Here is a 12,399-nt window from a genome sequence, read left to right on the forward strand (position 1 = left end):
CGTGCTGCCCACCATGCTAGCTCCAAGCTTCTTGCCGTGACGAGTTTGAGTTTTCTAATGTGTCAAGTTATGATGTCAAATCAGGTGGCCCTATGGTTATAGTTCTTTAAATTTTATGGGGACATGTTAAAGTTTATTAGAGGGACACTGGTTAGATCCTACGGTTCCCTCATTCCGGCACCACTATTTTATATTAAATTCACTTAGTTCAAATGAATTTACTAAACTCAACTTAATGAGTTCCATAATTTCATTAGATCGTGGGAAGCCTCGTTAGCAACCGTAGGTTACCTCCTCCAAGGAATTCCTAATCATCCGATAGAGACATCTTAATTTAGTTGCAATTGTAGTTTTGTGTGATGTTTGTGATTAAATTTTGAGTAGTTTTATATTTTGAATGTTGTGGCGGTGAATTTTATCTTGGTTGATTTTAGTTTTAGCTTTGGTTTTGGTTTTGTGGCTATCGTGATAGTTTTAGTGTTCATGCAGGGTGACATCGTTGTTTAGTATGCAAATTTGTGTAAGCATAAAAGTATAGCATAAAAGTACAAGAAAGACGACGCTGAAAACTGTAAAAGCGTACATGACGAGTCTTCTCGTTCCACCACCTGAAACTTAAAATGCATGTGAGGGCAGTTCATGTAGAGGCAAAAAAAAGTAAGGCTTTGGTAGTTTCCCTAACCCTATGTCATATCTTTGTGGGTCCTTAGAAGTTTAGTTAAGCATGATTTTCTCAAGCAAAACTTATTAAGTTTAGTAGATCTCCAAGGTATCCAACATATTAGGATGGGGGAGCAGGTATCTAGAGAAAGAAGCAGGTCAAAGAAGCAGGTCTGTGCTACTCTCTCGCTGCCTGGTGAAAAATCCCGAGTTCTTTTAAATTTATCATGTTGCTTAATAATTCATCCTATAAATACCCTTAGTGCTCAGTGAGCATTGATGTGTCAATTATCCTTAAGAATAGAGTAATTATCACTCGTTAATTTAAGAATTATGTGGGTGAAGACCCTTAAAGAGACAAGTTTAAGAAACTTAGCCAAATTTTGACTTGGGATTGTAGTTTTTGAAAGATGTTTTAATTTTCAATGATGTTTACTTTTCTAATCCTTATTTAAATGAAACTTGATTTAGCCTAACTCCCTACTAAGCCCTTAAGATTTTAGTGAGTGTCTTAGTCATTGCAAATGAAATTGACTTATAAGTGATGGTGATGATTCATGTTTTTGATTTTTTTTTCTTCATCAAATATGGGTATTAAATTAGTGAGTTATTAACACCCAAAATCATACCCCTAAATCTAGGATCATTTAATCGGCTAAACTCCCAAATTTATGTAATTTAAGGAAATTACAAATTTATCCTTTTTAATTACAACAAGTGAGGTTGGTTTCTACCAGTTAACCCCTAGTGTTTCAAACATCCAAATATGTTAATTAGAATAAAAAATTTCTCATTTCCCTTTCTGAAATTAGGTCTAAATGTTAATTAAGGCTAAATTTCCAAAATTACACATTTGCCCCTAAGGCTCTATCACTTCATAATTCATCAAATTTAATCCAAATGACTTTGAAATTTTTATCCTATCTCACTCATGGGTCAATTGAGACATTAGAGGAGAAAGTGTGATTTTTCAAAATTTAATTTACCTATTTAATTAGTTTTAATGGAAAAACATAATTTTTCAAAGAAAATTCCTACCTTGACCAAGGTAAATCCTTAACCCTTGAAATTTTTACTGGAGGTAGGCTTGGACTAGAGAAGCCTTTGGACCAAATTTCAATAGCTTTTGAATTTCATTTGAATTTTAAGAATTATTTTAATTTCTGAAGTGTTTATTAATTATAAAATATTTTAAATGTGGAAAATTAAGTTTTATATTTTTATTAAATCTCTCTAATGTCAAGGGACATAGAGAATTAAATTTCACATTTTTCTAATTTTCCTTTGAATTATTTGAATTATTTTAGTAAAAATTCATTTTTAGCCTTTAAAAATTTTTTAAAACTTCAAAATTCAATATCTTTATTTAGAAAATCAGGAAAAATATCCCAATTATTCTTAAGTGCTTATGATGTAATTTAGAACATATCAATGAATTTTATTATTCTTATGATTTTTATCATTTTTTAATTATTTTAAATATTTAAAATAGGCTAAAAATCAAGTTTTTATTTTAAATACCATTTTATTTTTAGAAAATACCCTTGATCAAAGAGAACTCAAAAAATAAGTTTTTATAAATTTTTTAGTTATATTTTGATTTTTAAAAATCATCTACGTGCCAAAAAGGATATTTAACTTGAAAATTCAACGTAAATTACCAAATGAACTCAAAATACTTTGAAATTTTTATGGTGAGTTCTATGGATCCTATACAATAGTGGAGATAAAAAATGAAGTCATTTTGATTTTTATATTTTCCAAAATAATTATCTTAGTCATTTAGGGTTTGTAAAGATTAGGTGCATTTTAAATGACTTGACTCATGAGAAATTTTCTTAGAGGTTCTCTGGTCATAGTAAACCTTCCAAAATTTTCTTGGATTTTTTTAAGCAAAATGCTAATTCTTATGATTATTTTAAGTAAATAATGTGCATAAACTTGAAAAAATATGGATCTCTGTCTAGAGGTTTCCTCTTACTTTGGAAAAATCAAGGAATGTTCCCCTTGACAGAGGCTACAACATGCCAAAAATTTAAGCCATGGTGAAATGCCTATATGTATGGAGAATTAAAAGACTCAAAACAGTGTTTAATTAATTAAAAATAAAACATGCATCAAATGACCTTCAAATTATTTCCACATTGTTCTCCTTTATTCACTGAGCAAGAAGGTATTTTTATTTTATTTTTGTAATTTTTCTACACCAAAATATGGTTTTTTGAAGTTAAGGGTCATTTTCTAAATTATTTAAATCCCTATTTATCTGCTTAAATGTGCGATGCCACATCATCCTAGGCAGCTCCGAAGCTCCACGCAGCGCGCTTTCGTACTGTTGTTCGACGTTGTCATCCACTTCAGCGCTGATCCGTCCCGCGGTTTATGTCTCGAAGCGTTGTTCGGCTTCATCTTGACCGTCCATCCGATACAAGCTTGATCGAAAGGCGCTCCGTCATCATCCCCGATAGCCTAGCCCGAGAACCGTCCATCTTTCAAGCTTGATATCTCCCTCGTTTCTCAACCAAATTGAATAATTTTTTTTTTTAAATGCTCATCTAGACTAGAGGAACATATCTATATGGTTAATGTGCCATGAAATCAAGCCCAAGCAAATGGAGAATTAAAAGAGGCTCGAGACAAGGAGGAGTTTTATACCTCTACTCTGAGAAGGGAAGCTTCAATCAAAGATGCTTGGCACGTTCGTTGGAGTCTAAGTTCGTTGGAGTCTAAGGAGGTTGGAGTCTAAGGAGGCTAGAGATTGAGCCTCTGGTCTTGGTGTAAGGCCTATGTATGATTTTTATCAAGCTCGATTTCATGTGTTGGTCTAGAGCTATGTTAAGGGCTCTTTCAGAGGGGGATTTTATGGGACTTTGCCTTCTCTTGCTGTTGTGAAGGTGTGGGCACAAGTAATTGGAGTTTGGTGGATTTTCAAGGGATGTCTTGTTTCTTCCCTAATTTTCGAGCTCAAATTTAGGGTTACACAGGAGGAATTAGGGCAGTGAAGATATTGGATTGCACTGTGCAGATCTCAGAGAAGCTGTGTGAGAAGTTTGGGGGCTATCTCTAAGAAATTTTCAGCACACCTTCTATGGCCGTGGAGGTGAGTTTTTATAAAAATGTCTAACGGGTGGCTCTCAGGGCCAATGTTTGGGTGTATTGTGATGCTTAGGTGAAGGGTAGAGGAGCTCTATCATTTGATTTGAGTGAGGTGGCCTCTGGGTTTGATTTGGGTGAAATTCAAAGGGGGGTGGCCCTTGTTTTGGGCTTCTCTGGTGACTAGACCAGCCGGCCATGGTAGGGGGAGGTGGCTAGGAGCTTAGGGAACCCAGGGGAATATGTCACAGTAATTTAATGGGCTATAATTTAAATCTGTCACAATAATTTAATGGGTTGAGGTTTAGTTTTGGCGAAAAGATCTTAAGCCTAATAAAATATGGAAATCAAATCCTTTAATTTAGGGGACCATTGGTCCATGGCTCACTTAGCTTGGGTTAGGTGATTTTTGGCTCAGTCTTAGGGTCCAACTAATGGCTGTGGTGGAGTTAATTTGATGGCTTTGGGGTGGTTAGGCTACATTTAGTGCATGGGTCCAAGTGGGTGCAAATGACCAAAATTTGAGTTTGGGCTAGACTAGCCATGTTAATTGGCCCAAATAAATGTTTCATTTGGTGTATATAATCATAAGCAACAACTTTAGTGAAGGATGAAAGTGGTTTTGAGTTCAATTGGATGGTCAATTTGGAGGAATTTTGAAATTTGATCAATTTGGGCATATTGGGCTAGGTTTGGGTTTAGGTTGGGATAGCCTTGGGTCAGATCCAAATTAATTGTTGTAAATGGTCAATAGGGATCTCATGAAGAGTTTTCAATATAAATTTGGTTCCAATTTTGGGGTTAAGGCATTCAATTTGATGAGATTAGGTCATGTGGCCAAAAGTGGGGCTTTGATCTAAATCAAAATTGGGCTCAAATGATGGACAAATTGGTCTTGGATTTAGTTTATATTAGTCATATCAAGGATGAATTTGAGTTTAGAATCAAAATTGGGGGAAACTGAGACCAATTTGATAGACATTTGAGGTAGATTTGGAAAAAAAATGGGTCTTTAAAAGGCAATTTGGGGGTTTTGGTCAAAGATGGTCAAATTGGCCAAATTGGGTAATGTAATAGTTGAGAAAAATGAAATTGGGAATATTTGGGAGGTTTTGGGGATTTTTAGGATTTTTTTGGAATTTTTGCAATTTTGGGCTAATGAGGGGTATTTTGGTAATTTGGCAAATTTTGGTGATTTTGGGTAGTTTCGGTTTTTTCAAGGTGTTTGAACTAATTTGGGTATTTTGGGTAAATTTGGAAATTTTGGCCAAATTTGGGCTCCCAAGTATATCTAGGTAATTTGGGGGAGTTTAGGGGCAAAAGGCTAGGTTGGGTATCTTGGTAGAATTGGAGCGCCAACCACCATCAATAAGCCATGGACCAATGGAAACCCCATTTTGGGTCCTCTATGTAGTGGTCTTAGCTAAACCCTACCCTAGGGCTAGTGGGTTTAGGGGACCACTTACATGAGTCTCCCAAAAGTATCAAGGGACCAAAGTCTAGAAGTTTAAGTTTAGGATTGTGAGTGATTGTGAGTGCAATTATGTACCTTAATCCCTAGACCAACTCCCAGGGTTAACCCTAAGGTCCAACAGTCCTAAGGGTGACTCATCTTGGGGTTCCCCCATAATGACCCCACCTATTAAGTGCTAGAGGTTATGATCAATATGTGGAACTTCAAGTTGAGTAGAGAAGAGGGTAGAATTTATAATGGTGAGGGTTCCTTTTCTAGTTTTCTAAGAATAGTCAATAGGAAAGTCCTATGGCTAGACCTTGGGCTGCTAAAGCGGAAAAATTAAACTTCAACCAAAAGTGAGGTCAACATGCACTCAATCATATGAACTACATTCTCAATCATAAAACCTCATGTGATTCTTTCCAATTGTTGACTGAGACAATACCAGCCCGGTTCTTACATGTTCTCACAACAAATTTTAACATCTGGATTGGCCAAATCAAGAAGTAAATGAAGTGCATGGATTTAAATCATCACAACTTCTTCCAACATTAAAGATCAATACTCTCCACAACTTCCATCCAAAACTTAGCTACTTATCATTTTAAGAAGAAAGATAAAGAAAACTACTCATAATCCATGGAGAAAACAAAACCACACTTTAGTTTAAAAGAAGAAATCATTGTCAAACCAACAACAAGTCTCGATTAAAACCAAATGTAGTCTAAGACAAAAAGATAAAAACTTATCTCAAGTCCTCCACCAAACTCTTGAAGTTCCTTTGAATCTCTTCTCTTTTACAATCACTCAAAAGAAAATAATAAAAAGGATAAATTAAATAAAAAGTGGTTCCTGAAAATCTTTCCGAACTAACTCCCTAGAAAAGAACATTCAAAACTTGTCAATATTTTCAGGACTCTTTTCTAAGTCCTCTCTTCTTTCTTTTATATTTTTTCAAGAGGTGCCTTGGGATCTCTTCAAAATGTATCTTGATTCGATATATTTGCCTAAGAGATGCATCCTTTCATGATAATTTTCGTCCATGGTGGTTACAACCACCTATTAAGCCAATGGATCCCTCAAAAATCTCTTCGAAATTCGTGAAAATTGATTTTACTCGTTTAGTAACTACCACTGGCGCTTAAGCGCGGGTTCTCGACGGTTAGACACGACCTTCTCTGTTTATTCGGCGCTTAAGCACCGGATCTGGCGCTTAAGCGCAATAACTCTTTTACACAATTTTTCACATTTTTGCTCCAAATTTTATCCTTTTTTCACTCCTTTAAGCATTTTTTCCATTTCTTACTTGTAAATGCAAGAAAAACACAAAAATATCTTCCATTAAAGTGCAATATCTCAAAAATAGGTATAAAAATGTTTCTAAAAACACTATATATTTTAGGTGTATCAGTAGTTAATTTTCAAACTCCGAACTTTACTTTTATTTTTTTAGTTTTTGGTACAAAATAATTTTCATAATTTAATTTAGGATTTTCCAACTTCCGTGTGGGATCGATATCTATGACTCCATTAGAGCTTTTTATTACTTGAACGATACGTATACTTGCGTTGATATTAAAAGAGATTTTAGCAGTTTAAGAAAAGTTTTGAAAGATAAATTATTTTTATAAAAAAAATATTTTTTGTCCGGATTATATTGCATATTATTCTAAATCACCTGCATCAAGTTTTTGGCGTTATTTAGTAGTGCCAACTTCATAAATATTTGCATATACAAAATCTCTTGTCACTGAGCACTATCATTATCAAAAGTCGGTCTTCTAATCCTAGTCTAAGGTCAAATGTGTAATTACGTTCTTGGTAAAATCATTAGAACTTTATAAATGCATGAAGAATTAAGAGAGAATCGATGGTTAAAATAAGAAGAAAGTGCTTAAAATATTCTTGGGAAATAAGAGGGATTGTAGTCTCACCAATGTTTAAGAATTCTTATGTTTGGAAAAGGGTAAAACACGAAGAGTATAAGGTGTGATTATGCAAGGAAGTCCTCACTTAGTCTTGTAAATCATAATACCTTAATAAAATTGTCTTTTTTTATTCATAGATGAAGAGAATAAAGGAACACAACCTTGTTGTTTTTAATCTGAGTTCAGTCAAAAGGATTACCTGAGGGTAGGTAATAAACAATTTTTGGGGATTTGACATAAGCTAGATATGTGATATTTTTATGGAATATTTCCACATATTTTTACATATTTTATACTAATATTATGCTTGAGAAGTATATTTTTTCCTTTGTTGTGCACGAGACGAGTTGACTGTGAAATTATAGTGAAAAAGAACTTAAAAGAATACAATATGGAGATTTAAACCAACACACCCGCGTCGTACATATGACAAATCCGTTTTAGCCCCGTAACACCCGCACCATGTTTAGCATACCCACATCAATTGTAAAGCACCGCGCTCCCCCAGCTCTCCCGTGCGCTTCTTTCTACTCACACATGTCGCACTTGCATCATTGTCCTTCCGCACCCGCACCATACCCAACACGCTTGTACCAGATTCACAGTACTTCCGCGCTCAACCCACTGAAACTTATTTGGCAAGTATTTTCCTACCTTTGACGAGCCTTGTCTATATTTTTGCTCTTGAGGATGGATTTAGGGTATCTTGGGCGACTGCAAGGTGTAAGATAAGTGGCTCGTGAACTGAGCTCGGTGAGCCAACAAGCCAAGTTCAAGCTAGCCCGACTCGACTCTTTCACACATGAGCAAACTCGTATAAATAAAATTTAATATAAATCTGTTACAAAATATATTAAGTTTGAAAATTTCATCATTAAAGTAGTAATAATATTTAAAAAATAATATTTTATATTTTATTCTAAGTGATTTTGTATTGTTTCTATAATAAATATTCATTCTATTTATCATTTTATTATAAAATTATCTTAAATTCATATTAATTTCTTCTTTTACAATAAATAACTCTATATGTGAGGTGGTTTGAACTCGTAGGGGTTGTGTGACACCATATAAGATTTAAGTTATTAAGATTTAGTAAATCTCATAAATCTGAATTTATTAAATCCTTAATGGATTAATGCCCAAATTCTTTGTGGCAATGGATTTACTAAATTTTATAAATTTGATAAAACTGTTTGACAATTTTAGCAAGAATTTAAGAAGTAGTTATAGTAGATGGGGACAATCTGAAGCCCTCAAACTAAATTCTAAGCTCTGCTAGGTTAAATCCACCGACTTGAAGGATTTCGAATACACTAATTTGTAGGATTTAGGATAGACAGGATTTATTAAAAAAAAATGTACTTAGGAGATTTCACCGTAAGGTGTTTATCCGAAAAGGCAGAAGCTACCTCAAACTTTGCCAAAATACTCTCGGAGAATTTACCTTAAATTCTGCAAAAATTCGAAGTAAATTTGTTGTGAGAAAGTCGCATTCACTTGAGCTCGAGACGGAGGTAGCTAAAAAAGTTAATGAAGATCAAACTCTAAGCGCACCCCCCGCCCCAAGTCAGCGCTCGGCGCTCGGCAGTATTAATAATGGCTCGCGGGGCCTAAACGTCGATGCCCTCTCTTTCTCGGTCTCGTCCTGCACTTATCGTAGATTCCGGCGATGAAGCATCCGCCACCTTCGTCTTCCCCTTCACCGAGGCGAAGCCCCTTCTCCACCTACCTTATCACTCTATCTTTCATCCTCTTCGTCGCCTTCCTTTACGGAGAGGACTTCGCCTGCGTCCTCCGCCGCCCTATTCTCTCCTCCGAGATCCAGGAATACACTAAATCAAAAGGTGAGAACTTTCTATCAAATTTATTAGATTAGATCTTCCGAATACTTAATGGTAATGATTGACTTAGAGAAGGATGATTTGGCGGCTTTGGATGAAGCGAAGGTAGCAGTGGTGCCGTTCGCAGTTGGACGTGGGAAGAGAGGGTGCGATTTGTTTGAGGGGGAATGGATCTACGACGAGGATGGTCGGCCGCAGTACGAGGAGGAGGAGTGCCCTTACATCCAACCGCAGTTAACTTGCCAGGCTCATGGCCGCCCGGACTCTGCTTACCAGCATTGGCGATGGCAGCCTCGCCGCTGCTATCTTCCCAGGTGAGGCGCTTCTGTTCTGCAATTGAAAGGTTCGTGTATAAGTTAGATATAGTAAAACTTGTAAATCCAATGTGTTGTAAAACTTAGAGGTGTTTAATTTTGAAAATTATTTAGCTGATAGATGCTAAATTTGGCTAAACTTTCATGAATTATTTGATATATATCTTTAAATTTTAAATGAATGAGAACGAGTGATCGAAGAGAAGTGGCTAGACTTTGCAGGAGGTCTTGAGTTTGTTTCTTCATGAAAACTGTAGTTACTTTACCTCATACCAAATTGTTCGGCGCTTCACAAATTTATTATGCATTTTGCTTAAAAAGAATATTCTTGCAATGGAATTTTTTTTCTTGTCTTCTTTAAATCACAGTTCTGTATTTAATTTGAGGAACCATTTATATATTCTCAGATTTTTTCTTAACTTAAAATCACAGCTTCAATGCCACTCTAATGCTGGAAAATCTCCGAGGCAAGAGAATGATGTATGTTGGTGATTCCTTAAATCGCGGCCAGTTTGTCTCCATGGTCTGCCTCTTGCACCGAAGCATTCCTGACAGCGCCAAATCCATGGAAACTATTGATTCCCTCACCATTTTTAGAGCTAAGGTATCTAAGACAAAAGTATCAATTTGTTTGTTCGAAATGTTTATTAGGAAACACGTTAGCCAGTTTTGTGGTAACTGACGATTCTTATATCTTTATTTTCAGGATTATAATGCCACAATTGAGTTCTATTGGGCTCCTTTCCTTGTTGAATCCAACTCTGACGATGCTGTTGTGCACAGAATTACTGATAGAATAGTTCGAGTCAGATCTATTAACAAACATGCTCAACATTGGAAAGGAGCTGATATTATTGTTTTCAATACTTATCTATGGTGGATGACTGGACAGAAGATGAAAACTTTGTAAGCTAGGCTCATTCGGTTCAAAGTAAGTTTTCATTCAGAATTTAATTTCTGTCTACTTCTATTTAATAGGAGAGGTTCATTCAAAAACGACATTAAAGACATTGTGGAGATGGAGGCGGAGGATGCATATCGGCTTGCTCTGAGGAGAATGGTTAAGTGGGTAGAAAAGAATATGGATCCCAATCAGAATAGAATTTTCTTCACCAGCATGTCACCCTCTCATGAGACGTAAGCGTTGAAACTCATTTGCTCAAGTTATGCATAATGTTTTAATCAAATTAACTAAGCTACTTATAAAAATGCTGTAATTACTAGAATCAAACGTTGGTGTAGATATTAGAATTGTAGAAGTCAAGCCACTTTCAGTATAATTACTCGTCTGTTTTTGCTTTCATTTTCAACAATAACTACTTTTAACCTATCAATAATTAAAAATTACTTTGTTAATGAAAATTTTTTCCTTGTATTTTTTTGTTAACAATTTAGCGGCATTCATGGGTTGTGTCTATAATTATGGGGTGGTTTGGTTTCATGCATTTTAGGTTTAAAGTAAATATAATTAAGGGATTTTTTAAATTTCGAAATTTGGATAAATGAAAATGAAATTTAATTTAAAATTTTAGTCGATTTGGAATTCATCTTGCAGTTCAAAATTGTTGCATTCCGAATTCGTTAGATTTGATTAATTTGCATAGACATTATAAATTATAGCCTCTCGCCACCACAATAACAACCGCCTACCATCAGTATCGTCGAGAATGGTTCATATTGATTTCATTTTTCTTCAAACCAAATACAAAAAATATAAACTTCTGCATTTACTTTATACCAATCCAAAAAATATCAAAGTATTTCAAATACACTACATTTTAGTTACACAGTATTTTTCTTTCAGCAAACCAAATAGCCCAAGTTTTTTTTTTTGAACTGTGTTTGGATGCTGAGAACTTGAGCGTAAGAAAACAAAAAATAAGTGAAAAGCTCAAATCAATGACTGATGTCTACATTGCTGAGATTTCATTTCATTTTCTTCCCTTCACGTCACTCAAACAAAACCTTAAGAAATATTGCTTTGGAGCTCACCTTGGTAACATAGACCTGCATGTGATGACAATATCCATGTTAAAATTTCTTCTTTTGCTTGGATCATAGTCTAAGCATATTGATCTTCTTCTTTTAGACCATCAATTAACACGACTTTTTTTGCTTTCAGGAGTCTTGGGTGGGGAGGAGAGGCAGATGGGAACTGTTATAATGAAACAACTCCTATTAAGGATCCAAATTACTGGGGAAGAAGTACTAACAAAGGAATCATGCGAGTGATTCGTGAAGTTTTCGAAAAATCGAAGGTACCAATTACTGTTATTAACATTACTCAGCTCTCAGAATATCGGAGAGATGCACACACCTCCATTTACAAGAAGCAATGGAGTCCTTTGACGCCAGAACAGCTCGCCAACCCAAAGAGCTATGCTGATTGTGTGCATTGGTGTTTGCCTGGGATCCAGGACACCTGGAATGAGCTCCTTTATGCGAAGCTTTTCTTTTCTTGAGAAACATGCTTTCTTTTTTATCATTCATGTACCTATAAATATCTTTTTTTTGAATGATAACAATTACAATGAACCTTTTATTGATTTTTCTTAATTGGATGGAAGAAGGAAATTGATGTAGCATTCCAATGAGCCATTTCTGTACTTAGTATTTCTCTTACCGTTTTTTTTTTCTTTTTTTGATAAAAAACATGATATTGCTGCTTAGAACTGATATTTCTACTGTCAAAAGGTTGTTAAATAGGCTTGATTCCCATCTTCTATGGGCATATTATCTTACATTTTACTGTTATGTTCTATATTGTATAGTAGCTTGTGTTGATTTTAGGGATAGAACTATTGACAACATAGTGAAATTACGTTCGCAAGGCAGGTAGGTAAGACTTTGGCATTACGCTACGGGACTCAATAATAAATCATGCACGCAATGCAACCCCCTATCAAACCAATAGAAAGAAACAATAGGCTCGGATAAATCCACTGAAATGAAAAAAAAAAAAAAACCATAATACATCATTATATTTGATCAACAAAGCATTTGTGTAATTCAGTAAATCACATGTTAGAACTTTATTTTATTTAAATATGTAATGCGTGCATATTATTTTCATGATTATTGATTAGGACAAAGTTTGTTAAGGG

The 12,399-nt window shown here is 35.0% G+C and overlaps 1 protein-coding gene across 1 annotated transcript; it reads left to right on the top strand.

Moving 5' to 3' along the window:
• The first annotated feature begins 8,690 nt into the window (after positions 1–8,690).
• On the top strand, positions 8,691–11,886 carry LOC110028246 (protein trichome birefringence-like 33). Its single transcript, XM_020730012.1, has 6 exons — positions 8,691–8,984; positions 9,052–9,295; positions 9,728–9,899; positions 10,002–10,201; positions 10,274–10,432; positions 11,418–11,886. Exons 1-6 carry the CDS (start codon positions 8,810–8,812, stop codon positions 11,755–11,757), a joined length of 1,290 nt encoding a protein of 429 aa, XP_020585671.1. The 5' UTR covers positions 8,691–8,809; the 3' UTR covers positions 11,758–11,886.
• The last annotated feature ends 513 nt before the right edge of the window (positions 11,887–12,399 follow it).

Source organism: Phalaenopsis equestris, unplaced genomic scaffold, assembly GCF_001263595.1.
Source record: "Phalaenopsis equestris unplaced genomic scaffold, ASM126359v1 Scaffold000002, whole genome shotgun sequence".
In the NCBI taxonomy this organism is placed as follows: Eukaryota; Viridiplantae; Streptophyta; class Magnoliopsida; order Asparagales; family Orchidaceae; genus Phalaenopsis; species Phalaenopsis equestris.

What these genes read in the sequence shown, in the direction of transcription:
- LOC110028246 (XM_020730012.1), top strand. Translation starts at nt 8,810, where the DNA reads ATGAAGCATCCGCCACCTTCGTCTTCCCCTTCACCGAGGCGAAGCCCC. An exon ending in TCACCATTTTTAGAGCTAAG is followed by an intron (nt 9,900 to 10,001) that starts GTATCTAAGACA and finishes CTTTATTTTCAG; the next exon opens with GATTATAATGCCACAATTGA. An exon ending in GGACAGAAGATGAAAACTTT is followed by an intron (nt 10,202 to 10,273) that starts GTAAGCTAGGCT and finishes TCTATTTAATAG; the next exon opens with GAGAGGTTCATTCAAAAACG.